At 46.3% G+C, this 27,249-nt stretch overlaps 1 protein-coding gene across 1 annotated transcript; it reads left to right on the forward strand.

Annotated features, from left to right (window-relative positions):
• LOC144934278 (cGMP-dependent protein kinase 1-like) lies at window positions 1-27,249 on the forward strand. Its single transcript, XM_078859958.1, has 10 exons — window positions 1-21; window positions 652-748; window positions 17,586-17,725; window positions 19,541-19,630; window positions 20,593-20,734; window positions 23,064-23,227; window positions 24,040-24,162; window positions 25,706-25,768; window positions 26,643-26,709; window positions 27,166-27,249. Exons 2-10 carry the CDS (start codon window positions 665-667, stop codon window positions 27,247-27,249), a joined length of 957 nt encoding a protein of 318 aa, XP_078716084.1. The 5' UTR covers window positions 1-21; window positions 652-664.

The raw sequence follows: 27,249 nt of genomic DNA on the forward strand, positions 1-27,249 counted from the left end.
GGAGGATGTGAAAGAGACATTGTTAGTATGGGTTTCACGCAGTTACGTAACCCTCGTTTTTGGCATACCTCTCTGGACGATGACATTTGAAAAACACCGTGGGGATACATCGCGTAATACAAATGTGTGTCTATGTTTAATTGCTCGAGTGTCATTAAGTTAGTATTCAGGAATTAAAAACACTCTTTGTGACTTTGCATTACTCTGGAAATCACAATGCTGTCATTTAGCTAATATGACTGCATAGCATTTTTTAGTATTCATTTTAGAACTTAAACAACCGCTAGCTACTGGGATTATTACCTCAGCATATGTAACTGCGGTGACTGTAAATGCACCAAGAAAGACAATGTAATTGCACCTTATGAGCTTTGTACCTATTTTCCGAATCAAGGAGAAAACATATTGTACTTATTAAACTATTAAATTGCTTTGCTATGATGTAAACTATTCCAAAATGTGCATTCTGTTTGCTGAATACCGGACGTGTTTAGTTTGTTTACGTACAAGACGCGAACCTGAGCGCGTGCCACTGCGTTTGAGCGAATCACGCGTTATCTCCGCACGCCTCTCTCACACCTTTTTGAAGATTGCAATCGTCTGCCAGTCATTGATCACCCTGATGTGTTTCCTTCCAAAAACCCCGCTTAGGAAGGAGTTACAGATGGGTGCTATCCCCAAGTTGCAGCTGTCTGACTTCAGCGTCGTCAGAACCCTCGGCGTAGGAACGTACGGTCGCGTGGAGCTGGTGAGTCTTACGTTGCAAACGCACACTTGCCTTTTTAACTTATTGTACGGGAGAACAGCGCTCTCATCCACCGTGATACCAATACTGCGAATCCATTTTCTGTCGCGGGGTTAGTAACGAATCTCCCCCCGCTTGTGCGCGGGATAGGAAAAAAATTCGGTCGATCGGAGTCATTTCTTTTCGCTGGACTGTTCTTGTCGGCGAATTGGACTCCGTTTCCGCAACGACTTGTTTTTCACGGACCCTGCAGTTCCCATAGGCTATAGGAGTTGTGGCCAATAGGGTAGCAGAGAAGAGGAGTTCTCCTGTAGTTTTTGACAGAATGGCTATCTAACCAGTTGCCCATCGTTTACTCTTCATTACCCCTGCTTCCATCTGTTACCCGTGGTCCAAGTCTACTCTATTGACATATATATATTTATACTCTATTGAACATCTAGAATATACATTTACATTACCATATAGAATTACTGTTAATGTGGGTGAAGTCATGAACGCACTTCCCTGTGTGGCTTTGTAAGTAAACTAGCTGTTATACATGTGATTGGGGCACCCGTTGAATAGTACATTGCATCTATCGAGCATGCTGTATCGTGCCATATTTGAGTATGCTGTATTTTATCAATCATTTCAATGTGTGGCTGTCAGAAATATCATTTCTGGACCCCTGTCAGCAGAAGATCAATTGATATACCAGAACAGCTACGTCAATATGCCTCTCTTACCCAGGAAGAGATGGTATTTATTCATGCTCGTTATGCAGCATTTAACGGTGAAATTATTGACAAACTTGACTTGCAAAATCAAGCATTGACTCTGCAATGTTTTCCACAGCATTTAGTGTAGAGCTGCCACATTTTCCGCAGGAGAACAAACCCGGGCATATTTCTCGGTCAGCCAAGCTCCATATCAAAACTGCACTGCAGTAATACTGCAAAGTTGAACCCAATCCCGCGACCAGATCTTGGCACATATCAATACAGACGCCAATTCCCGCACCCGCTGGGTCAAAACCAGACAGAGGTGGGCGAGCCTGACCGAGTGGCTGGCAATAGGGCACTAAACCTCACCCATTCCATTCCACCCAGTGGGTGAGATAATGTGAGAGCAATTGCCATCGTGCGAATTTAGGTAAAAAAGAAGTCACCACGATCAGTATTCACTGTGCGCTGTGCAGGGACAGCAGCAACCGTAACGATGCACGCAAGGCAACAACGTACTGTTGGTTTTCCGTAATAATAATAAGAATATACGCTTGCTATAAAGAGGAATACGACACTACATCCACCTTTGCAAATGTAAAGTTAGTGATCTGACATGCAAACGAACTTAACGGGCAAATGAAACATTTCACCAATGTCTGATTTTGACTTAGAATTTAAATTGAACAATAATTTATAATCGGTGTTTTGAGTGGTTCGTAAAAAGGCCCGTTCGGACCGACGAAAAAAAATCTGCGACATAGCGGTCCTCAATTGCATGAAATATGCACATCACCTGCCATGCGATGGGACGCTGCTGCAATAGTGACAGACGTGGGCGGATGGTGTAGTGCAGTGGTTCTCAATCGGAGGAACGCGCAGACCCCTGGGGGTACGTGCCAATATCCCAGGGGGGTACGTGAGGTGATTGATAATTGTGTGAAATTAAATCATACATGCGAGTCATAGGTGAATAGTCATGTACGAATCTGCCAATTTAAAACTGCGATAAAATTTAAATCCATATGGTAACCGATAACGAAATATACCTTCCTAAACTCATTGATCGTACACAATGTGGTTTCCAAGAGTAACCAGCGAGAATGAATAAATGACGCCGTGCTTGCAAAGCACGTGTTGATTTTTGTATTCGCTTGCAGTGACTAGCAAGTTATGATACCTCACAACGTGGACAATTGGGTTAAAATATTGATGTTCATTATTCACGGATGTATTTCTCAGAACCATGTTGGGTCAGGCAAGGTCAGGCAAGGGGGGGGGGGTAACTCGGTTGAAACTAAATTTAATAAGAAGTACAGTAGCCCAGCAAAAAAGAGGATTGAGAACCGCTGGCGTAGAGAGCTAATTAATACATTGTCAGTGCCGTCAGCTGGGACAATGGAAGGGCTTGGATGTGGGTCCCATCCGCGGGTGAAATTGCCCCGTCACCAGAGACTGCGCAGAAGAGCACCATCGTACCCAGTTTGGTTTTCACTTAGTTCAGCGTAATTACAGCTCTGATGCCTTATAAAATATTCAATGGAAAAAAAAGACTTCTTATAATAGTTTTGCATCGCACTAGGATTCATATCAAATCGAGAGGGGGGTGGGGATCTTGCCGAAAACATCTGCCAGTTCCCCAGCGTTGATTCAAGCTCGCCTGACTGCTGATGAGGCACTGCGTTTGTATGTGTTTAACCAATTATACAACTTTAGACACCCAAGAAGGCAGTATGGCTGATGGGATACCTACAAAAAACACGTGTATTTTTATGTGGAGGGACAGACATGGGAAGGAGGAAAATTGCCTGCTTTATGATTTCGTTGTTGAAATCCTCACGTATAATTAACACAGTTTGATGATTCCGTATTGTCAATAAGAGATGGGTTCTAAACACTCCGTGCGCAAAAGTGAGATAAATCCATCATTATTATTTAGAATTATCAATCTATCCATGAATATCGATTTAAAGCTTTCGTGACTGCAGGGATTCATATTCTTGGTTATTTCGGTAAAGTCACGTAGAAGGGAAATAATAAAATAAAAACATACAAATAAAACAATTGTTTAATTTATTATATGTTATGATTTCCCTTCTACGTGATTTTACCGAAAGAACCAAGAATATATATATCCATGAATATATTGCTCCTTTTGAAATATTCCTTCCCATTTGTTTTCTGGGACATGGACCAGATTTGTTTCACATATATATAAAATCATACGAACTTTCAATGTTCTGTAGAGATTGTTAGTCGGGCAGTGCACCCACATTATAATGGCAGCATCCGCAGGATCCGAGAACTGGCGACCACGAGATCGCGTGCGGTCAGGCGGCCAGCGGAGTGAGGCACCATTGCGGTATCGGAGAGCGGTCATTCGAGAATGCGGTGTGGGGAGCTCACACTCCCACCAGCAAGCAGCAGTCAGGATGATTGATGAATGCCGCGGTCAGTTGCCTCCATGTCACTCTCCTATCGCTACTACCAGATCCCGTGCACTTCGCTCGTTAATTCTTCCACCCACGTTGAGGACTCGGTCTCTTCTAATGACTGCTTCGTCTCATCCTATACAACCGTGTTCAACCACCGCACTGCAGGTCACGGCAACTCACACATTCACTCACACTCCCACTTACTACATTGCAGGTCACCTCACTTCTCTTTCTGCTTCTTCTCTCGCAATGCTTCCACTTTGGAGGTCCTCCTCCCAACATCGTCTCTTTTCCCAATCTCAACAAACGTGTTTACACTCTTATCTATTAAAACTTTGATCATGCTGTTTTTTTTGCTAGCCGCTTGATGATTAAGTCCGTTTGGCCTGTGCTCATCACCTTGGTGAAAACAAATATAAAAATGCAACCCTGCGTGTGGAATCTGCGTGGCCTCGTGGCGCACATATGCCCCTCGTTCAACCTTAATGGTCACCTGGGGCACATACCCTGACAAGGTTTCCATTAGAGTGGCTGTAGCAGCTTGGGACAGCTGTCTCATGGTCCTAGCTGGCCAGCATCACTATGTTTCGATTTAAAGCTTTCGTGACTGCAGGGATTCATCTTCTTGGTTCTTTCGGTAAAGTCACGTAGAAGGGAAGTAATAAAATAACAAAAATAAAACATAATAAAATAATTATTTTATTATGTTTTATTTTTATTAAGTAATAAAATAATAAAAATAAAACATAATAAAATAATTATTTTATTGTGTTTTATTTTTATTAAGTAATAAAATAATAAAAATAAAACATAATAAAATAATTATTTTATTATGTTCCCTTCTACGTGACTTTACCAAAAGAACCAAAAAGAAGAATCACTATGGTTCTATTGCTGGAGAAGTCCTCAGCTTGTGTCAAGCCATGAAGGAGATTGACTATTTGGAAATGGGTGCATCCATCGGGCTGGGGAAGGAGTCAATAATCATATAATAAGGGGCGCCACGGTGGCTAGGAGATGTTAACTCCCTCGGCTGGTGTACAGGAGGTCGTCGGTTTGATCCCGACACAGACGCCTGTATATTTGGAATTTGCATGTTCTCCCTGTGGTCGCGTGGTTTTTTTCTCCGGGTCCTCTGGTTTTTCCCTTCACATTTATAAACATGCGTTTAGAGTATTTGGCTGCTATAAATTGCCACGTTATAAGCCACTTCGTTGGGCTGTGATTTGTAGACAGTTTGCTTCTGAAAAAGAGTTATATAGCTCAGTGGGTCTTAGCTGGTAAATTTTTTTTTTTAAAAATCATAATTTATAAATGACGATGCTCACCTGATCCATATTTCTTTTTGGGGTAGTCCACGTGAAAGTTTAATGCAAAAACATATTGTCATTAACCCATCCACCACCCGCCAAGATTGTCACCATCAAAAAAAATATGATTTATACGTCCCAATGAATTGTTCAAATGTTGACCAATGCCTACGTTTTAAGTCCACGCCACACCTGATTGGTGGGAGGGCAATTCGTTAGAAAAAGGTTGTGAAGACGTTTTATTGTCAATTGTTCAGCGTACTCTGTGTTACTGTACCGGGCAGTTGCTTTACACGTACGGAGTACGATGTCACAGCTCTCTCTGTGTAACATCGCAATCGATGTTTATCGCAACATAGCGTCCGTGCCGTGACAAGCGTCTGAAACCACATTTAATATCGCACTGGTTCCCCCAACGAACGCAACGAGTATTTTGATGGTACGATTTTATTGATTCTGTCAAAATTGCGGATTGCATGACAGCAAAAAAAATAGACAAAGGTTAACCGTGTATAATGAAGCAGCTGTTGACGGTTCAAAAGGAGGGGCGTCCATTAGTAGAGGAATTAGTAGAGCCACACTTAGGGTTGGTGTTGTCCGGCTGATAAGCAAAGCCGTGCCCAAGAATGTGACCCCCTCGGGATTTTCCTCGCACGCACGGCACTGTCGCTAAACGCTTAAGGTCAGCATGCGGTGGAAGAGACGACGTTTCGCCACACCGACACGCCTCACAGCATCACACGCGTGGACACCAGCACACCTCACAGCATCACACGCGTGGACACCGTCGCTTTCCACAACGTTTCCCGTCTCTCACGCTGCGATGTCTGCGCAGAGGGGAAATGGTGTTGTGCGTGGATTGCAGGACGCAACGACTTTTACATTTCAATCTGCGGATGAACCTTGCAAAAACACAAGTTTTGGCATCATGAAAGCAGGACAAGGCCAGTGTTGAACGACTGAGACAAAATCGGTCAGATGTCTAAAACTAAATAATTATTTGCATAGTGGCGGAGAATGAGTAACAACGTAAATAAATAGACAATGCACCCCTACACATGTCTATCCCTCCACGTAAAAAATAAGTATTTTTTACACATCTCATAAGTCACGCGGCCTTCTGGGATGGCATAATTTCACCAGTGTTGGTTCAACACAATAAAATTCTGCCTATAAACATCTGGCAATTCACCAGCATTCGTTCAAGCAAGGCTGACTCCACTAATGAGACACTGAATGTTGAAACCGGTCCAGAGTTCGCTTGCGTTGAAATAATGCACTGCAAAGAAGGTCGTGTCGCTGATGGGATGTGTAGAAAATACTTTTGTTTCCGCAGAGGGACACCCATGCGAAGGAGGCGTAATGTGTACTTATTTGTTATGTTGTTACCCAAGTGCACGTTGGGATAACAGAGAAAGCAGAACCATTGACTCCTTGATAATTTGGTTTTTTACCCTTCTATCTGGCAACAAAACTGACACCTTTTTTTTTACAAGGAGTCATGTTTGCATAGACCACAATACCTGCAGTCATAATGCAAACAAAAAACATAACTCTGATAATAGGACTGCAGGTATTGTGGTCTATGCAAACATGACTCCTTGTAAAAAAAAGATGTCAGTTTTGTTGCCAGATAGAAGGGTAAAAAAACCAATTATCATATTTTTTACTGGCAAATGAGGTTCCAACGGCATTGACTCCTATTCATCGGTGTAGTTATGGGACCAACTGGGTCCACAGCGTAGACGATGGAGACATTCAATGCCGCATTTGGAAAAGTGTTTCATGCGCAATAGAAGAGTGATACATTAAATTATCTTTCAAGTTAATATAGGCATATTTAAACGTATTAATATATAATATAAAAAAACATTTCTAAGATTATAGGCGAATTGAAAATTTAATAAGATCAGTTTGAGGGTTATTACAGCTATTACTGGTAGACTCAAGCAAGCTGAAGACTGTAAATTTTAATAGATTTGTTTAATTCCTCAACAATGTAATTTGCTGAGTAGGTAGAGGTGGTATGGTTATTTTATTAATTTGTAGTATAAATGATTCCCTGTGGATTGTCTGCTAGGCTATGCCTATTGAACGTATTTCGGAGGATGATTGTGTTGTGTACATTATAGGAAGGTCTCTTGTTTAGAAATTTGTGGACTGCCGAGTTATTTTAAAGTCAATATCGCAAGTATGTTTGGCAACTTTAAAGCACAGAAGTGACTTATTTCAAGTACCGTAACTGTTTTGTTTCTGTTGCATACAATTTTAATTTAAAAACACCGATATAATCATTGTTTGGTGTGAATACAAATTATTTATAAAGAATACAAAATGCAATGTAAAGTTTGTTTTGGTGGTGTAAATATGGAAATTCTGATTGCTACGGTAAAAAGTTACAATAATTTAACGTGATCTGAGATTGGTGTGATGTCTCGGGGCGTACCACGTATTTATTCAGATGATGGCGAGGGTTTGGTTTTGTAAATGGCTGCGTGGTATGTGATGTGTCGGAGGTCGTTATAAGTAATGACATAAAGCAACACATTAATTCAGTCAGCTCGACGCACATCACACCCGTCCAAGATACTGGCCCATTGGAGCAGTTTGAATGTGATTGATAGATTGAAAATATTTGCCAAAAATATATTGTTAAGGTTCTGTGCCTCGTCTGCGCTGACTACACGAGATTGCATAACGACACTCGTGGGAGGGCGTATCGGGCTGATTTTGCATGCAGACGCTGTATTTTGCTATTGGGCCCCCCTATGTGAACTGTGTAGCTTTTATGCCCCCCCCCGCCCGTGTCCTGCCTCTAGGGACACTGCGATTTTTCTTGTGGCCCTTGTTGAGAAACTATGGGCGACCTCGTGCCGTTCTTCAGTTTACAATGAACACATTCAATACTGTAAATCAGAGTGATCTCCTGCTGCTCAAATCTCCTGTTTATCATTCAGCAGCTTTGTCAAGCGACAAAGCTGCCGAACGGAGCTGGCAAGGAATCACCCCCAGTGAGGAGCTCGCATCTGGCCCCAATTTCAAATGGCTCACATGGTGGAGCCTAAACAGACTGAAGAGAGTTGGTTTGGGCAGATGGGGGGGAGGGAGGCTTCTACACAACCGAAAAATGTGATTGGTCAGGGGAAGCAAACCATGGATCATCTCCTGAGATGCCCTGCAGTACCACAATGCACTCCTCAATATTTGGAAATGCCCACACCAGAAGCGGTGACCTGTGCAGAATATTGGGAAAATATATTACATGTTGGACAGGAGACACGAGGAAGAAGCCCTGAGCGAGTGGTGGAAATTCCGCAGTCCTATGGCCGAGGCGAGTCTCGGTATAGGGCAGCCACTGTTGACTTTCCCACAAATGTATACTTAATCTATTGACCACGGAGGGAGGAATGGTGATGATGTATACTCTTAGGTTTTTTCGGTAAAGTCACGTAGGTAAAAAATAATAATACAAATAATATAAATAATAATACAAATAAAATGATAAATCACGACGTTTCGGAGGCAACACAAGTCTCCGTCATCAGGTGGGACCGTCACAACTAGATTTACTGTATCAATTCCAAGAGACAATGGGCGGAGTTGCGAGTCGCTCGTTGCCATCACGAGTGTTTGTCACAGCAGACACTGCTGCTGTGCCCAGCCAGATTCCATTAAAAAAACACAGAATACTGTCGCACATTTCAGCTGCTGTGACAAACACTCGTGACTATGGCACAAGCTCTGGATTATCGTCCTTTATTAGAGGCTTATTGATGCTCTTTCAGAAGCGCAGTAGTTCCTCCATGTCTAGTTTTAGGTACTATTTTTTTTCTCTGACTGTGAGAGTCGCAGGACATTTCTTTACACCGTCACCATTGCCAAATTGCCCGATGATGCTGGATGTAATTACCAGCGAAACGTCGTACTCAAAAATTGTAAATGTTGTGGATTCACTCTTCAACACACCGGTGGGCTAAAGTAGTGAACTATTTGTCTTTTGTCAACGTGACACTTTTTTACTGATTGGCCGTGTCGGGTGGTGGAGGGTTACGACACATTTATAAATAACGCGATCTAACCCAAAAACGTTTATTATGAATAATATTGGTCGTGTTAAACCTATATCCACGTACTGTATAACTACTTATCGTTACGTAACCTCGGGTTGCCACCTTTTCCACAGTCCTCAGCCATCCTACGTCTGTCGAAACTGTGCACAATACTACCGGGGCCACGGTACATACCGACGGAAATACAAATCATCAATTTAAATACAAATCATCAATTTAAATACAAAGCAATGTCAACACATATGCCAATTCCCGGACTGTCCGGTTCAACCAAACCGGTGTCGACCTTCACCTTAAAGGAGCAACACTGCTTAAAATCCACTTAGTAATTCCCGATGGGCTTCAAAAGGGAAACTATTTAAAGATAAACTGAGGAGTCATACTTGGCAGCTGAGGGTACATGACAGCGTGCCTTGCATGATACTATGATGTGTTTTCCATTAGTGCCGTGGGCCTGAGCAAGTTTAGAAAAAAAATGTTTCACGTTTACTCGACTTCTTATTTACAAAAAAATTAATTATTTAAGCTCGTAAAATGTATTCCTGTCGCGATTTTACTTAGGATCGTCACCTGTTTAAAATTAACCAGACCAAATGAAATTACTACTGTTTTTCTGAGCAAGAAATCAGTGTTTACATGTTAACCGGGTCTCGTGAACTGTTGAGCCTGTTACATAACCACGGCTGTATGCCAGTTAATTATTTAAATACAGAGCTTGCAAGACGCCAAATGCTTGAGAGGAGCAGTCGGACGGCCGGTGTCTATTTGTTCAAATTAGCGCTTTCGCGTAACCCAGGATCGCATCGCATCACCGCCGTTGCGACCCTGGTGATCACAACGTCGTGGCCAGCTCGGGTGGCCCTTAGCCCCTTGGCCGCAAAGCCTCTCGCGGCGTCGGCTCCTGGCGCTTGCGAGGAGAATTCCCGGAACGTCGCGCCGAAGAAGCTGCCGGGCGCATGAACAACGAGAAGCCAGCCACGGCGAGGGGCTCCTGTGCTGGATGGCGCTCACCACTGAACGCCAAATTTTATGATAAACTTGCGCGTGGCAGCAATATGTTGGGGGGCTAAATGCCAACGGCGAGGTCTGAGAGCCACGAGAGGGCTTCAGGAGAGAGTTCGTGAAGTGTTGCTGTTGTTCCTCCTCCGTTGAAGGAGCGCAGATCACAGTGGGTTTACTCTGTGGTCCATAGTTCGGGTTGCATGGCCACAAGCGCACTACTGTGGCTTGTCTTTAATTTTCCTTTTTATGAAGGAGATGTGCGCATCGGTCTGTTGATGTTCTGATGTGGCTGATGATTCCACCATCGGTGTCTTTGAGGAGGAATGTCAAAGCCAAGAGGTGCGATGTTTTCGTCTCGAATTAGGTGTTTGTGTTGTCCGTCCTAGTTGTTCCCCTCTATTGGGCAATGTTGTTTATACGCATCTTGAACTTCTTTCACACCGCATGAAGGCTAAGCGTGTTTATCGGAGGTGCGGGGAAAGGACAACAAACTAAACACAAAATAACATTTCCTAAGAAATTAGTTTTCAATCTAGATGTAAAAGTCCCATAGCCCCAGTGTCTTCCTAATTTCGCAAGGAAGAGCGTTTCAGTCGACCGCAGAAGGCATTTCTGCTGTCGCCGCAGAAGCGGCCGTCTGGGAGAGATGCTATGATGGTGACAGCAGCGCCATCCCAGAAGGGGGATTGTGGATCTTGAGTCGGCGGCGAGGAACATCGTTGAGGTCTTATGTGAGGAGTTTGGTTGTCAACGCCAAATAAACACGGACGCTGCTGCTACGACAAGGCGCGTGCTGCCTTCAGGGCTGTGCCGGGCCGAGTCTCTGGACAGAGGCAGGCGGAGGCTGCGGCTCATCACAGGCACAGCTGCTGTCGCTTCGCGATAATATTAATACTAGTGATGGCTATGACAACATTGAGGCATTATCGTAATAACCATTCAGCGCCGTCCACGCGAATCACATATCACAACGCTGCTGTAGACTTTGTAACGCGCAGTGTTTTGCACGGAAGGCACGGGGGGGAGGGGAGTGGAGGGGGGCAGGAAATCACAGACGAGCCGAAAAAGCAGCCAGAGCCGGCGCCACCAACAAATGCCCAAGATCTGTTGTCCTATATTTGGATCTGTGACGCAGATGTCGCCCCAGTGGCTCAGCGACCAAATATAAACAAGCATCCGTCTAACGAAGGAGATGCCCTTCGTCACTCAGGTGCCAGATGGATTTGGCATCGCAGGGCCACGAGGGATGGCAACGGCACGGGGAGGCATTCACCAGCAGTCGATTGATCATGGTCGACGATAATTTAACGAGGTGTAAAACCCACTTGAGACCCATTGATTCGTGTTTACCGTTCAGTCACGCGAGAGTCCGCTGAGACGATGACTTCTTGACGGTGGTAAATCAATTGTAAAGCCATATTCCGACGCACGTATTATTTCCATCCTTCAGTTAAGCAAGTGTAAGCCCAATGAGGTTAATTCATTTTGCGTGTGTGTACTTTATGGAACCGTCGGAGAGCCTAATGAGAGCGAGATAATCTCTTCGCGTCGTTTATTTAACCATGACGCCCCAGTGCCTTTCTTGGCTGACGTGTAACCCCGGGGCCTGTGACAGGATCGCCCAGAATGCGGCCGATCTCAGGATCTCAGCACGGATGATAAGTCTGGACGGTGCGTCCGTCGTGCATGCGGCGAGCACTTTCTTTCACCACACGACCCACGCAGGGTGGTGGAGGAGACCCTCATCGTGCAGCAGTGGATTGACAACTTGGGACGTAAAATTTCGATTTAAAGCTTTCGTGACTGCAGGGATTCATCTTCTTGGTTCTTTCGGTAAAATCACGTAGAAGGGAAATAATAAAATAATAAAAATAGAACATAATAAAATAATTATCACGACGTTTCGGCCACAACGCAAGCAGCCGGGACGTGCTTGGACAACCGCGTTTGGGATTCGTTATTTGCGATTGGTCTTCTTGAACGGAGAAGTCGTTAAGATGACTCACGTAGTTTGTTAATGGCCTCCACTTAGCTGTGACACTCTGCTGCTGCTGCTGCCTGGATCGAGTGGGAAGTAATTAGAGTGGTGGATTCTCAAGAGAAGCGCTCCCGGCACGCGCGTGTGTGTGTGGGGGTTTCCTTGGGCTCCGAAAACAGTCGCACTCCCCGAGGGCCGTTTCACTGAGAAACGCCGCTCGGCCGGTTACCAGCGCCCCACTCACTGCTCCCCCGACTACCCGCTCCCACCACTCTCTGCCCCCCCCCACTCCCCCCACTCCCTGCTCCCCCAACTCTCCCTCCCCCCACTCCCTTTCTCTCCCCACTCCCCCCACACCCTGCTCCCCCCCCCCCACTCAATGCTCCCCCACTCCCCTACCACTCCCCCCACTCCCCCCACTCCCCCTACTCTCTCCTCCCCACTCCATGTTTCCCCCACTCCCCCCACTCCCTGCTCCCCCCACTCCCTGCTCCCCCCAACTCCCCCTCCCCCCACTCCCTGCTCCCCCCACTCCCTGCTCCCCCCAACTCCCCCTCCCCCCACTCCCTTTTTCTCCCCACTCCCTTCTCCCCCCCCACTCCCCGCTCCCCCTACTCTCCCCTCATTCTCTACCCCCCCTCACTCTCCCACTCCCTGTTCCCCCCAACGCCACTTTCTCCCTGCTCCCCCCACTCCATGTTCCCACCACCCCCCTCTCTCCCCCACTCCCCGCTCCTCCCCCCACCAAGTTCCCCCCCCCCACTCCCTTCTCCCCCACTCCCCCTCCCCTACTCCCTCATCCAAACATTTCCTCCTCCCCCACTTCCTCCTCCCCCACTCCCTGCTCCCCCCCCCCACTCCTCGCTCCCCGCGCCCACTCCCTGCTCCCCCCACTCCCTCCTCTCCCACTCCCTGCTCCCCCCACTCCCTGCTCCCCCCACTCCCTGCTCCCCCCACTCCCTGCTCCCCCCACTCCCTCCTCTCCCACTCCCTGCTCCCCCCACTCCCTCCTCCCCCCACTCCCTGCTCCCCCATTTCCCCCACTCCCTGCTCCCCCCACTCCCTCCTCTCCCACTCCCTGCTCCCCCCACTCCCTGCTCCCCCCACTCCCTCCTCCCCCCACTCCCTGCTCCCCCCACTCCCTCCTCTCCCACTCCCTGCTCCCCCATTTCCCCCACTCCCTGCTCCCCCCACTCCCTCCTCCCCCCACTCCCTCCTCCCCCCACTCCCTGCTCCCCCATTTCCCCCACTCCCTGCTCCCCCCACTCCCTCCTCTCCCACTCCCTACTCCCCCCACTCCCTGCTCCCCCCACTCCCTCCTCCCCCCACTCCCTCCTCCCCCCACTCCCTGCTCCCCCCACTCCCTCCTCCCCCCACTCCCTCCTCCCCCCACTCCCTGCTCCCCCCACTCCCTCCTCTCCCACTCCCTCCTCCCCCACTCCCTGCTCCCCCCCCCACTCCTCGCTCCCCGCGCCCACTCCCTCCTCTCCCACTCCCTGCTCCCCCATTTCCCCCACTTCCTGCTCCCCCCCACTCCCTCCCCTCCCTGCTCCCCCACTCCCTGCTCCCCCCACTCCCTCCTCCCCCCACTCCCTCCCCCCCCCACTCCCTGCTCCCCCCACTCCCTCCTCCCCCCACTCCCTCCTCCCCCCACTCCCTCCTCCCCCCACTCCCTCCTCCCCCCACTCCCTCCCCCCCCCACTCCCTGCTCCCCCCACTCCCTCCTCTCCCACTCCCTGCTCCCCCCACTCCCTGAGCGATCGCACGCCGTGCGCAGGTTGCACATGCAGTGCCACACACCGTGAAATCAACGAGTAAACGAATATTAATCACGATGTACGATGCGTGTATAATATTGGTGATAATAAAGTGGAAGCTATTATGAAGTTATTTGGCTAATAATAAGCGATGAAGTCGAAACATATACATGCACAGCGGCGCACGAGAATAATTTACGGGCCGCTGTCAATCCGCTAATGGATGAAGGCCTTCCCACACCGTGTTAGTGATAGGGGTCATCCGTTCATGTTTGTATGTTGAACTTATTTCGCACCGTACGTAGCTAACCGTGGCAATCGGAGGTGCGGTGGAAGGACAACAAGCTTAATACGTTCAAAAGAAATTCGTTTTCAATCGAGATTTAAAAGTGCGCAGCTCCAATGGCTTCCGAATGTTCGAAGGGAGAGCGTTCCAGACGGTCGCAGAAGCACATCTGGAAGCGCGCGATGGGGTGGCTGTCTTTGTTCGAAGCTTAGCTAAAAGCCGCTGCGAGGATGAACAGACTTATGGTTTAGAGTTGTTGAAGGTTAGAACGAGGGCTGATTGGGATCTCGCTCGCGGCTCATGTCCTGCCGTGGTCATGAATAGGGACGTAGGTCGCAGGGTTCAGTGTGGCGCGCGAATTATTTCCCGCACAACAATTCTCCCTACTATAGGGATTGTCACCTCTGCGTGCGTATCGTACACATGAAGTACACACATTAAAGATGCGAACGTGAATGCGTTGTCCAGGCGATTTTCAAAAAGAAAAAAAAGTCTACGTAAATGTATGCATGTCCTGAAAACAAACGATCAGCGGAGAGCAGATACACGTGGGTAGCGGAGTACACCTGTTTTTACTCAATTATAATGTTCTCATGTTTTATATTTGACAAGGGTTCAAGTCCTACAAGGTGCAGATGGAAAACAAGACAAGAGTAGTGAGAAATCTTTAGTAATACAACATAATTCTAGATTTGAAGCTTTCGTGACTGCAAGGATTCATATTCTTAGGTTTTTTCGGTAAAGTCACGTAGGTACAAAATTAAAATTAATAAAAGTAAAATTAAATAAAAATCACGACGTTTCGGAGGCAACACAAGCTTCCGTCTTCAGGTGGAACCGTCACAGCCACGACAGCTGTATCAAGTAAATGAGAGATTACAAGAGCTACCACTCCGTATATATAATGGTTGAAGAGGGGAAGGGCCAAGTACGGCACACTTTTTATTAATATGGTAAGGTGAGGCTTAAGACTAAGAATAGACTGCATAACAATAGACTGAGCCTTTGTTATGGAGAGGTGCGGTTTGTGACTACGCCTAGCCTACATAACAAAAGTGTGAAAAATTGTTTTTTACCTACGTGACTTTACCGAAAAAACCTAAGAATATAATACAACATAGTTAATACCTTTGCTTTGTCAACATTTTTTTTCATCCCTATACCGGCATCGCAGAGAACATAGTCTAGAGTGGAGCACAGAGGAGCTCCTCTTTGAACATCTTGCAGCGGTAGCAGCGGTAGCAGCAGCAGCTGCTATTGGCTCAACATGAGTTCGTGAGCCAGAGAAAGCACACGCTCTTATTGGGGTCGCCCCAAGGAATCCAGACTGCTGCTTATTAAATGATGTTGCCGCTGCTGCTGTTGGCAAGGGCGTTTAGACTGCATATTTTTTGTGCGTGTTTTTATTTTGAGTTGTGTTCCCATCACAGTTTGTCTGCGCGCTGTCAGATGCTGCCGATATGTAATGCGATCTGTGCCTGGACCACACACGCACCTCTCTTCTGACTCATTGCAAAACCTGCCACGTGACGGCCACATTTCCCTGTCATTTTATCCACGCATTCGTTGTGCCCACAGTTGATGCGTTGACCACGGTGCGTACATTTTCAGCACGTTCCTTCGGTTTGTGTTTTTTGACAAAATGTGTTTGACAGAATTGGTCACGTTCGCACCCTTTCCCTGGAATTATGCCGTTCAACGTGTCACTTAAAATCGTGAAAAAAGTGAATTCAGCCAACACGTGAGTTAAACTCTTGTTGATTCGCACTAAGTTCCAATTACCCTAAATATGACAGCATAACATACGCATCTCACCGTGTCCTCTCTGCTTTGTATTAATTCACCATCCCTGAAGGTATTGTGTTCTTATTCGTTAGACATCTATTTTTACGTAACCGCACGAGTGGGTAGCCACCATAGCGGAGGCGCTGACCGGTTGTACTGGAGGTCAGCGCACGGTGGTGAGTGACACTCTTGACAGCTGGAGGCTTTTACCCTTCCGGCTTTTCAGAGGCTCCACACGGGACCGCGGGCCCCACAGACCCTTTGCCTCCAAGACTTTTGGGTTCGGCCCATTCAAGGAGATGTTCGCTCATCTCTCGGGCATCTCTACTCGTGGTGTTTGTGAACCAATTCTGTAAAAGTGGAACGTTGTTATAAACGGTGTATCGCCAAAGAGGCTGTGCGGTTGATGGGATGTGTACATAAAATTACCTTTCACGTGTATGTGAGCTTCTATTCAGCTGCATTCAAAGAATTTCGCGTATCAAAAATCTGATGGAGAGTTCACACACAGGCGTGGGGTTAGGGTGCCAAACTTGCTCGTGAGTTTGTGTGGATGGATGCCAGGCCCTCTCGGCACCGTAGACATTCCACCTCAAGGGATATTCCAGGTGAAATATTTTAAATGAAGTCTATTGATCCACACCCCAGAGTGCCATTGACGCAATTGCGCACAGTGGAGGAAAGTTTCGGCATCGTTGCTGCATTTCGAACCCGCGTTGGGTCGTTCCGAGAGATGGATCGATGGGCTAATTGAGCAGCAGAAGGGACCCTGCATTAAATTACAAAAAAACCTAAATCCTTCTGCCAAAAAAAGCGTTTGAATGCTGGCCAGATAGCTACGTGAATTGAGCCACACATCTCAATGGATAAGTAACCAGAAACTGCCACTTGCATCTCTCAAATGTCGTTACGATGTGCGTTTGTTTTCTGATGCTCTTTCTGGCGCTGCATTTCCAGCCATGCGCTGCATCTCCACGAAACATTCGTCTCCCAGTTCACCTTCTGTTGTCACCTTCGGAGGTTGAAACTCGGATGTTTTATTTAACATCGTTGAATACCATTTAACACATTCGCTGGTATGTTTATTTGTCTGTGGGGGATACTTAATTTGCAAGCTGCACGCTGTAAGAATTTTCTGCTGTGCACTTCTGTGGAGAACGAACACCGTGCCCCTCGAGCCCCGGAATGTGTCCTTATTATAACTTTGTGTACAAGGGCCACCTGTTTGTAGCCGTTACACTCGAGTCGGTTTGGATGTTTTCTATCACAGTCAAAAAAAAATCCACGAAGGAAGAAAAAAAATCAAAATACTTTAAACATGGGGAGCATAAAAGCGGTGTATGTAACACAGAGAGTATGCTTCCTGGAGGAATTGTATTAATCCGATTAACAACAGCTTAACACTGCGTGTGGAAGAGTTGATGTCCTCAAAGACCTCTACGTTCGTGCGTCTCAACGTTTGTGAAATATTCTCAGTGGCGCTGATGCAAACTGTAAACATATTCCCATGCAGGTTCAATTGAAGAACACAGGAACCCAGTATTTTGCCATGAAGATTGTGAAAAAACAGGAAATAAAGAAGAGAAGCCACGAGGAGTACATCTATTTGGAGAAAGAAATTATGCACCACTCGCTCAGCAACTTCATTGTCAAGTAAGATTTACGATGTATACCAGCGTGCCTGCTGAACACACTTTAGATTTGTTTTGAATTCAGATTGAAATAGTCAAATTCCTCTCGTCCATGGCTGTTGTTATTCACGGAAGCAGTGGGCTCCTTGAAAAGCCAGATTTGTCAACGGTCCCGTCGCTTAGTTGTCTGCCGCGATCAGCATCATTTTCCCGAGCTCATTGTGGAACGGCTTCCAATCACCGCGCACATTTTGCCCAGTTATGAGGGTCGCGCCACGGTTACCTTTGGGTTAGTGCGCGATGGTGTAGCGGTTAGTGCACTGCGCTACGAATCCAGCGACTCGAGTTGGATTCCCGCTCGCGGCCCACTGGTGGTCCAAGAAACCACATTTCGAGTTCGATTCCCGCTCACGGCCAACACCGGCTGACAATAATTATCTGAACCGGTCCTGAGTCTCCCCTAGGTCGACATCGTACGAACTGTGCTGCTTCTGCTGCTTCTGTGCAATCTGCTGATACTATTGGTGTGGCCGTGCGTGCTGCTGATACTACTGGTGTTGATACATATCGGCTGCTGCTGCCACACAAGCCACCATAGTCAACAGCGGTGGTCCTCAAACGATTTGGGCCCGTGGAACACACTCAGCCGATGCAAACATTTCAGCGGACAATCCAGCCCTCCCTGTGACAAAACACATTCACTTGTCTCTCAATGCAGCTGTAATTTTTTTTTTAGTGGGGGGAGGGCGTTTAGATCTTAGGGTTAGGGTAGTTTAATCAGGAGAGCTTACCTAAATAAATTTATTATGAAATATCATGAGTAAAATATTAATTAATGTCCATAATAAAGTTGTTTTGGTTGAGATCGCTTAAGTATAAATGTGTGGTTAAACCCGCCACCACCCGACACAGCCAATTAGTAATGTTTGTCACGTAAACAGCACAAAAAAACTTTATAATGGATAATATTGGTCAACAAAATTTCGTCCGAAACCATTGTCATTATTGTCCGGATCAACCGGCATTTGCATCAGCCCACGGCCCACCTGGAGGACCATCGCGGCCCACTGGTGGTTCACGAACCACACTTTGAGGACCGCTGCTCTACAGCAAGTGGTTAGTACAGAGCCGCAGTCGGTGAGAATTACAGCCGCGCTCGCTGGTAGCCATCGAGCTACAATCCCACTGCCAGTTCACCTGTCGCCCGTGCGGGCGACGGACACCGGGTGAAGAGGGGAGGGCAAATCGAGCCACAACCGGTGGCGCAGTCGGTTTACTACTTTGGCCAATTTACAAAAGTACACAAAATGACAATAGGCACTGCTTGTGTTGTGGTTATTGCAAACATGATGCCTTGTATAAAGGTGTCAGTTTTTGTACCAGTTGAAAGGGTAAAAACCTATTACTATATTTTGCCACTGGTAAAGGAGATGTCTCAGTGTAAATGCTTACCCCGAGCTCTCAATATTCTGATAGTGCACTGTTTTTGAGTTGTACGCCTTTTGGTGTCATCTGGTCCAACACCAATGGAGACTAGGCTCTAAGAAAAGCTGTCTCGGGTGTGGACCAATCAACTTCAAGGACAATGCATATCATTATCAGAGTTGTTTCTTTTTGTTTGCATTTTGACTGCTTGTGTTGTGGTTATTGCAAACATGATGCCTTGTATAAAGGTGTCAGTTTTTGTACCAGTTGAAAGGGTAAAAACCTATTACTATAATAGGCATCATCTCACAAAATAATACCACAACTCATAGAATAGTTGTTGACTTTCCACAATAAAAAAATATTCCATGATGAGTTTGGCCACGATGTGGTGTGATGTCTCCGGTGTCAGGTTGTACTGCACTTTCCAAGACATGGAATGCGTGTATCTGCTCATGGAAGCCGGCCTCGGTGGAGAGCTGTGGGACATCCTGCAGGAGAGGTGGGTTCCTCGCACTGTTAGCGCTATGAACGTGAACGCACACACGCTGCCGCGGGTACTTTGCAGAGTCAGACAGCATTAGGAACGTGAACGCGCACAGCTGCCTTTCTAAATATTCAGACAAACCGCAACGCGCCGCTTGTACCGCACACTTTGTTCCAAGAAACTAGATTTCAATTTGTTTTTGCAAATGCAAGTTACAGTTGTTATTTGTCTGCGGAAATGCGTTTAACCTATAACTGGGTTACCACTTTGGTCAATTTACAAAAGTACACGAAATGACAATTGGCATCATCTCACAAAATAATACCACAACTCATAGACTAGTTGTTGATTTTCCACAATAAATACAAATTCCATAATGAGTTTGGCCACGATCTTTTATCGGTCTCAGATAATGAATTTAACAGTAGTATGAGAGCCAACAGAAACATTTGAGATAATTCCCATCTGGATGGTTAATTTTCGGGAGCGATATAAAACTCTTGTACCCAACTAAAATATTAATGGGTTGCATTGGCAGTAGTGCACAAACGCAAGGAATAAAAACACAAAAGTCATCATTCTGAATTAGCACTTACCACAAAACAAAAGCAATATATAAAAGAGTGTGTGTTGAAGAATATAGTTTCATCACACACGCAATGCTACTGACGAACGTGGCGCATTTCCTTTGTTCATCGATTACACTGTGACCTTGAAAGGAAAATAAAGTAATATACGATAGGCGACGTTTCAGGCAACGGTCCTTTGCCAGAGCTCAGTGTCGTTGCTGAGCATGAGTTGTTTTTGGCTTTGCTTGAGCACTTCTGCCAACATAGCAGCAGCAACAGCAAAACACATTTAAGGTCACTCTTCGAAACGAGAATATCCTGGTCTCTCGTTATACAAACGTTCATATTTATTTTAAACATAAAGCTGATAGTATTCATGCGTTTGTGTTCCCCGTCTCCTTGCTGCAGGGGTAGGTTTGATGAGCACACTGCTCGCTTCTACATGGCGTGCGTCCTGGAAGCACTTGCCTACCTGCACTCAGAAGGGATCGTTTATCGTGACCTGAAGCCAGAAAATGTTGTCTTGGATCACAAGGGCTATGCCAAGCTGGTAACAATCACACCGACCTCAATTTCGATAGATTCTCTAATTAGTCTTGGCCAGTAGTAATTAGTTTTGCACAGAACTTCAACATTATAAAAATGAATTGATTGTCCGTGTTGGCACGCGTGTTCTGCTACTGCTGACAGTTGTATTGAGGAGTATTTAATATTCCTTCGGTGTCCTTTTAGTTTCGTGCTGATCATTTGTCCTGTCAACATAGCATTTGCCACAAGTGCAATTAATCTGGTACACACCTTCTGTTGATAGCTTTGGTAATACATCTTCAGTACCAGATATTAGTTTCTCTATTTTATGTACCGTGCGAAACAGGAGAATGTCTCCACAAATATGGCTCTCCGCTGGATGATGCTAGTTGTAATTACTGGCGAAACGTCGTACCCAGATTATAAATGTTGTGGATTTGCTCTTCAACACACTGGTCTGCTGTACGATTAACACATTTGCATGTTCTATTTACGTGACAAACCTTACTAATTGGCTGTATCGGGTGGTGGAGGATTTAACGACACATTTATACTTACGTGATCTAACCCAAAAAAAACTATATTATGGATGATATTGGTCGCGAAAGCCTACGTGTCAAACAATATACAACACAGATTGTTCAATCAATTAAACAAAGCATACTAATTACAATCAAACGTGTTAAACTCAGTGTTAAAAAAAATACATGTTTGTTTGTGTGTGCGCATGTGTGCTTATGTGTGTGTGAGTGTGTGTGGGAGTTAGGCTACATGGAGGAGACGACTGGGTAGTTTGGCTCATCAGGCTACCTCGTAGTCTATTCTTGAAGTTATACTGGTAGGAACCTCTGGGTTACACCAGCCCACAGGGGATTATTGTGTCCGTCCGTCGTGCAGTGAGGGGCTGGGTGGGGAGGGAGGGGCTAGGTGGGGAGGGGAGGGTGGGGAAGGGCTGGCTGGGGAGGGGAGGGTGGGGAGGGGCTGGGTGGGGAGGGTGGGGCTGGGTGGTGGGTGGGAGGGGTGGGGCTGGGTGGAGAGGGGCTGGTCACCCCGTGATACCCTTATAAAACTCAACGTTTAACCTACTCACGCCGGCTTGTGCCCGCCCTCACAGTCGGGCAAATTTACTGAATACAACACGCCGCCGTTGACCCTGGCCATTGACCGAGCAACCCAACGTTCCTACCAGCTCCCTCCGCAGGAATGTGTTTGAGGGATGATGGTAGTTTGGCAACGTGAAGATAGAGTGCGGAACCTCTGTATCTGATAGTGAATTGACTGTGCGTGGTGTGGCAGTGGTGGAGGGAGAAGGTTATCGGAGTGTCTTGTGTTGTACGCATGGATTTGGGAATTAACCTGGAAGAATACTTTGAAGGATTTCGGCACGATGTCTCGGAGGTATGTGTATTTATAGATAAAGCTGCATATTTGGAGTATAGTATTGTTGTAGATGGACATGATATTGAGTTTCTTAAACATCGGGGCAGATGGAGCCAAGTAGTATCATTCTAATTTCTAGCATGCATCTCACTTACAAATGTGTGAGGTTTTTTTGTAAACAGTTTCTGAGCACAGGTCCCACAATATCCAAAATGTCAAAACGGCCAGTGACAAACAGCACGGGTGAAAGTTGTAGGAAATAAGAGCGCCACGTTTTTCTTGAATTGAACAAGGTTATTATTATAAGAGCTGAAGGTGGGGGGCAAAGATGGCAGGGATTCCAAAGTGGAGCAGTGGGAGGTACGAAGCAGAAAGAGAAGCGTTGTGACCTACGGTGTGGTGAGTGGGTGAGTGGCTGAGTGTTGTCGTGAGTTTCAAAACACGGAGCGGGGTACACGGATGAGCGAGACCCGGATAAACGAGATGTCCACTAACTTAATCGGTACAACTGTGTTGTCTGCAACAAAAATATTAATCTGATGAAAAGTGGTCGTCAGCCAAGGAGCAAGTGTGTGCACCACAGTGGTCACAATGTAAATGTGGAAGTGCCGGTGTGTGGCGGCACGCGCATAGCGGCACTTTTCCACCACTGCGTAACCTAATGCCGAGACCATGCGCACGTGCAGTGTCGCGTGCTTTCAGATGCGCTTTTGCGGCCGTCTGGAACGTTCTTCCATTCCAATATTAGGAAGCCACTTGAGCTTTGAAATCGAGATTGAAAACAAATTTTTTCAGCACTGCTTTTGTGTTTAGTTTATTGTCCTTCCCCTGTACATTCGATTAGTATTGATCGCCACGTACGGTAAACAATAAGTTAAACATACATACATTGTGTTTACTGTCACACGAATGAAGCGGTGTCCTGGACATGATGCGAAAAATATGGACTGTTGTGACATCTCGTTACGCAGGTAGACTTTGGATTTTCAAAACGATTGCTGTTGGGAGAAAGGACCTTTACCCTTTGCGGAACACCGGAGTACATGGCTCCAGAAGTGATTCTCGGCGAGGGCCACGATATTTCTGCTGACTATTGGTCTCTGGGAGTCCTGATTTATGAGCTGCTAACAGGCAGGTAATGTCTCTCAGGCACGTTGTATGTAAATACGAATAATTTATGGTCGTTCGTCAATCCACTGCTGGAGTATACGCTTCCATGATTCATATGTCCAATGCCCCATTCCATTGTTTATGAAGCTGCACAGTGATGAATAATCTCTGCATGTGAATACAACTTGCAGTGTATTTTCTCTTACACGCCCGAGACGCATGTTTTACGACTCGATGTGATGTAGGCGTTTCTACTCGTGCCACATTGCAGCCATCACCAGATCCACCAGTGGATGAATGCCTCCCCACACCGTGTCAGTCATGGGGGTTGTTTGACCATACTTCACCACGCTGGTCAGTGTGGGTTGGTGAGGTTTACACGTGCAGTTAACTATATTTAGCCGTAGGAATGCATTTCATAATTTAGTGTCCATAGATTGAAAAAACAATTTGTTTATAATTGCTTTTTGTTTAATGTATTGTCCTTCACCCGCAACCTCAGATCAGCACGGTTGGTTATGTACGGTTCAAACGAAGCTTAACATACATACGTTTGGTGACAATTGACGAATTGAATGCGCAATAAGAAACATACGAGAAAGGCGCAGAGGACAACAGCAGAGCAGTTATTCTTTGAATACAGAGCTCGGAGTGGGCGCCAGGGGCACAAAGCTAGGCGCGTTGACATGGTGGAGGGCAGGGGGCACCAGTAGCGACGAGGTGCGGAGATCTGGTGGGGGGCAGGGGTTGCCGGTAGTGACGAGGTGCGGTGGTGGCATCAACGGCTCCGGCCACGATGACGTCTCGAGCTTGATCTTGAAACTCGTATGTTCACAGCCCTCTCTTCAAGAGTGAGGACACGGTCCAGACGTACAGTCTTATACTGCAAGGGATCTCCTTTGCCATGTTGCAGGGTAAAGTAAGCAACCGGGCAGAGAACCTCATCCGAAGTTTGTGCAGGTGAGCAATTGTGTCAACGGATTGGTCACTTATTATGTGCTAAATGTAGGCAGGATGTAATGGCCAGCTCAAAAAATTTAAGTGAACCGGAGGGACTTTATTTAGAAGTAACAAATATAAAGGAAAACATTTAACTTTTTCAACGCCTCTATTTACATGTGTAGTGCTCGACTTGACACGACAGCTTCTTGCTTTTCTCTCTCTCTTTATTTCGTTAATACCGATCAACATTCCTCCAGTTAACACCAATCAACATTCCTCCTGCGCGCTCTCCGCGTTCCGCCGGCCTCGTTCGCTCCGCGTCTCTCCTCCGTCGACTCTCCTCTCCACTCTCTCGTCACAGTTCAGCTGCTCTTTATCGGCTCCCCCGTCACACTCAGCCACACTCCAGCCACTTTCTACTGGCTTCGTCGTCATACTCCAGCCGCTTTCTGCTGGCTTCGCCGTCACACTCCAGCCGCTTCTGCTGGCATCTCCACTGCTACCCTACTCTTCTCCACTGCTACCCTAGACTTCTCCACTGCTACCCTACACTTCTCCACTGCTACCCTACACTTCTCCACTGCTACCCTACACTTCTCCACTGCTTTTGGCTCCGCTGCTTCAGCTCCGACATCCTGCTTCTTCTCCCAGGCGCAAACTCCTGTCTGCTCCAAAAACCCCTCTCTTTATCCTCGAGTAAATTAATCTTCAATTAATCTCCACAATTAATCTTCAATTAATCGCCACTCGTCCCCAGCCCCCGCTGGCACCTGCCATGTTTTCCCAGACAATGCGGCGCCACTAAGCGACGACAACAACTTCTCGGCCAATCAGCGCCCTGCGTCCTTAATCACCCCTTACCACTTGTTACTGTCCTCAGCGACAGCGTGGCACCACATTTGGACAATAACAACTCCCAGCCAATCAGCGCCCTGTGTCCTTAATTGCCCCCTACCCGTCTCTGACCTTCTCCATACGCCTAACGACAACAACAATCTCGACCTCGTTTGCTCCCACTGTACTCTGCGCGCGCGTACACCCACTGCCGCGTGTGGCGCGTATTTTCAGGCACTACACATGTTAACATCCATCTTATCGTTTGAATCCAGAATGCATTGATATAATGGATAAAATAACAACAGCATTTCACAAAGACCGTACTCTATCCCCGAAGTTTGCTCTTTGCAATAACGATCACTCACTAATAAACGTGATCCCGCACTGTCGCGCGCTTGGCCTGCAACTATTCTTCCGCAGAGTTCGATACTATACCTTCACCCAGTCCCACGCTTTCTCACTAACTAGCTCTTAACCAGTCCTAACAACCACAGGTCACAAGCGAGTCTTCATCACTCTCCCACCGAAGCACCACTTGCAGCCTCTACTCTGCATGCCGTTACTTATGTCGACCTTCTGAGTTTGTTCCTTCAGGACCTGCCTTTTCAGATCCTGCGTGCTTTTTATTTGATATGTATTCAGGAAATATGTCTGCCCGGTGACCTTGTTCAGTTATATTTTAATTGCGACATTAACTCTGCCTGTGAACGACGACGCTGTCCAGGGTCGATCCTCTGCATAGACTCGGGAGCCTGGGAGACGGGTTGGAAGCGGTGCGCACTCACAGGTCACGAGCTCTTCTGCATTTATTCTAGATTTGAAGCTTTCACGACTGCAAGGATTCATATTCTTAGGTTTTTTTCGGTAAAGTCACGTAGGTAAAAAAAGTTAAAATTAATAAAAGTAAAATAAAAATAAAATAAAAATCACGACGTTTCGGAGGCAACACAAGCTTCCGTCTTCAGGTGGAACCGTCACAGCACGATAGCTGTATCAAGTGATTTTTTTACCTACGTGACTTTACCGAAAAAACCTAAGAATACTCTTCTGCATTGCTTGTATCATTTGCACTCGGAACGTGTGCACGCTTAGTTCGGTATCAAGTCAAAGGCGTGATGTCCTGCTCGAATGAGCATTGAGGAGGTGCTCGGCTTCTGTTGACAGAAGTTGAGCACCAGTAGTGGAAAGTCCTCAATTCCAATGATGGGGGCGAGTATACCCATAGGACAACCACTGTTGACTTCCACCAGAAAGTGAAAGATATTTTATCGACCCCAGAGGGATGATAGGCTGAGTCATTCCTCAACCAGGATTCGCAACTTTCCGATTGTGAGCTTGTCGCTCTCCCGCTGCGCCACCTGGCCGGTTATCGACGTTATACCTCCGGAATTGCAAAGTCTTACAACACCCGAGGTTCTCTCCTTTTCTCAATCTCTGTTCTGCCACTTAGCATGGCCAGATTCAGCATTTATCATCGCGTCCATATTGATGGCACTCTCCATTGACTCTGCACACCCCTAGCTGTAGTCCAGGTTAATCGTCTATGCACAAAAAACACGGATACATATATGAGAAGTCACTTTTCATTATCGTATGTTGAGTTAAATATACCGTTTGCTTACAAAAGTTGTTATTTAAACTGTGCCCCTGTTACTTTACAGGTGGTTTAATCGTTTTGTTTGGGAACATCTTCGCAATGGGACCATGGAAGCTCCAATTTTGCCAAAAGTAAGAAAGCGTTTTACTTTATTCATGAACCATATATAGAAATTAAACCATACATATATTTAACACGTAGATTTACGCAGTCAATATTATGATTCATGATGGATTGTTTGGGTTTGGACGTGTAACATTTATTTCGCATCGCTCCTTCCTACCCAACACGGCCAAACAAAGTAAACTATCATGTGGTGCACAAGCGTTTAGCAACGCACCTACTAATATTGTTTGAGCTCACTCGCTGGTGATTTCCGGAACACATGAAGTCTGGGTTCTGTCCTGCAGATGCTTGGTGGAGTTACATCTGTTACATGTATATGTGTACAGGCAGTGTGGTTTAGGGCCTCTGACTTGTGTGAGCGACTGGCTGTACGAATTCTGCACGCACCATAAATCTGACTTTATATTATTATTTAACGTGACACAGCTAACAGTTAAATTGACGTTATTTTCTCCCTGCAGGTTTCTTACAGTGACAGCCAAAGGGACCTCAAAGCTTACCCTGAAGATCGGAGCACCAGTGCAACGTGGTACAATGACTTTTAG

This window comes from Lampetra fluviatilis, chromosome 9 (assembly GCF_964198595.1).
Source record: "Lampetra fluviatilis chromosome 9, kcLamFluv1.1, whole genome shotgun sequence".
NCBI lineage: Eukaryota > Metazoa > Chordata > Hyperoartia > Petromyzontiformes > Petromyzontidae > Lampetra > Lampetra fluviatilis.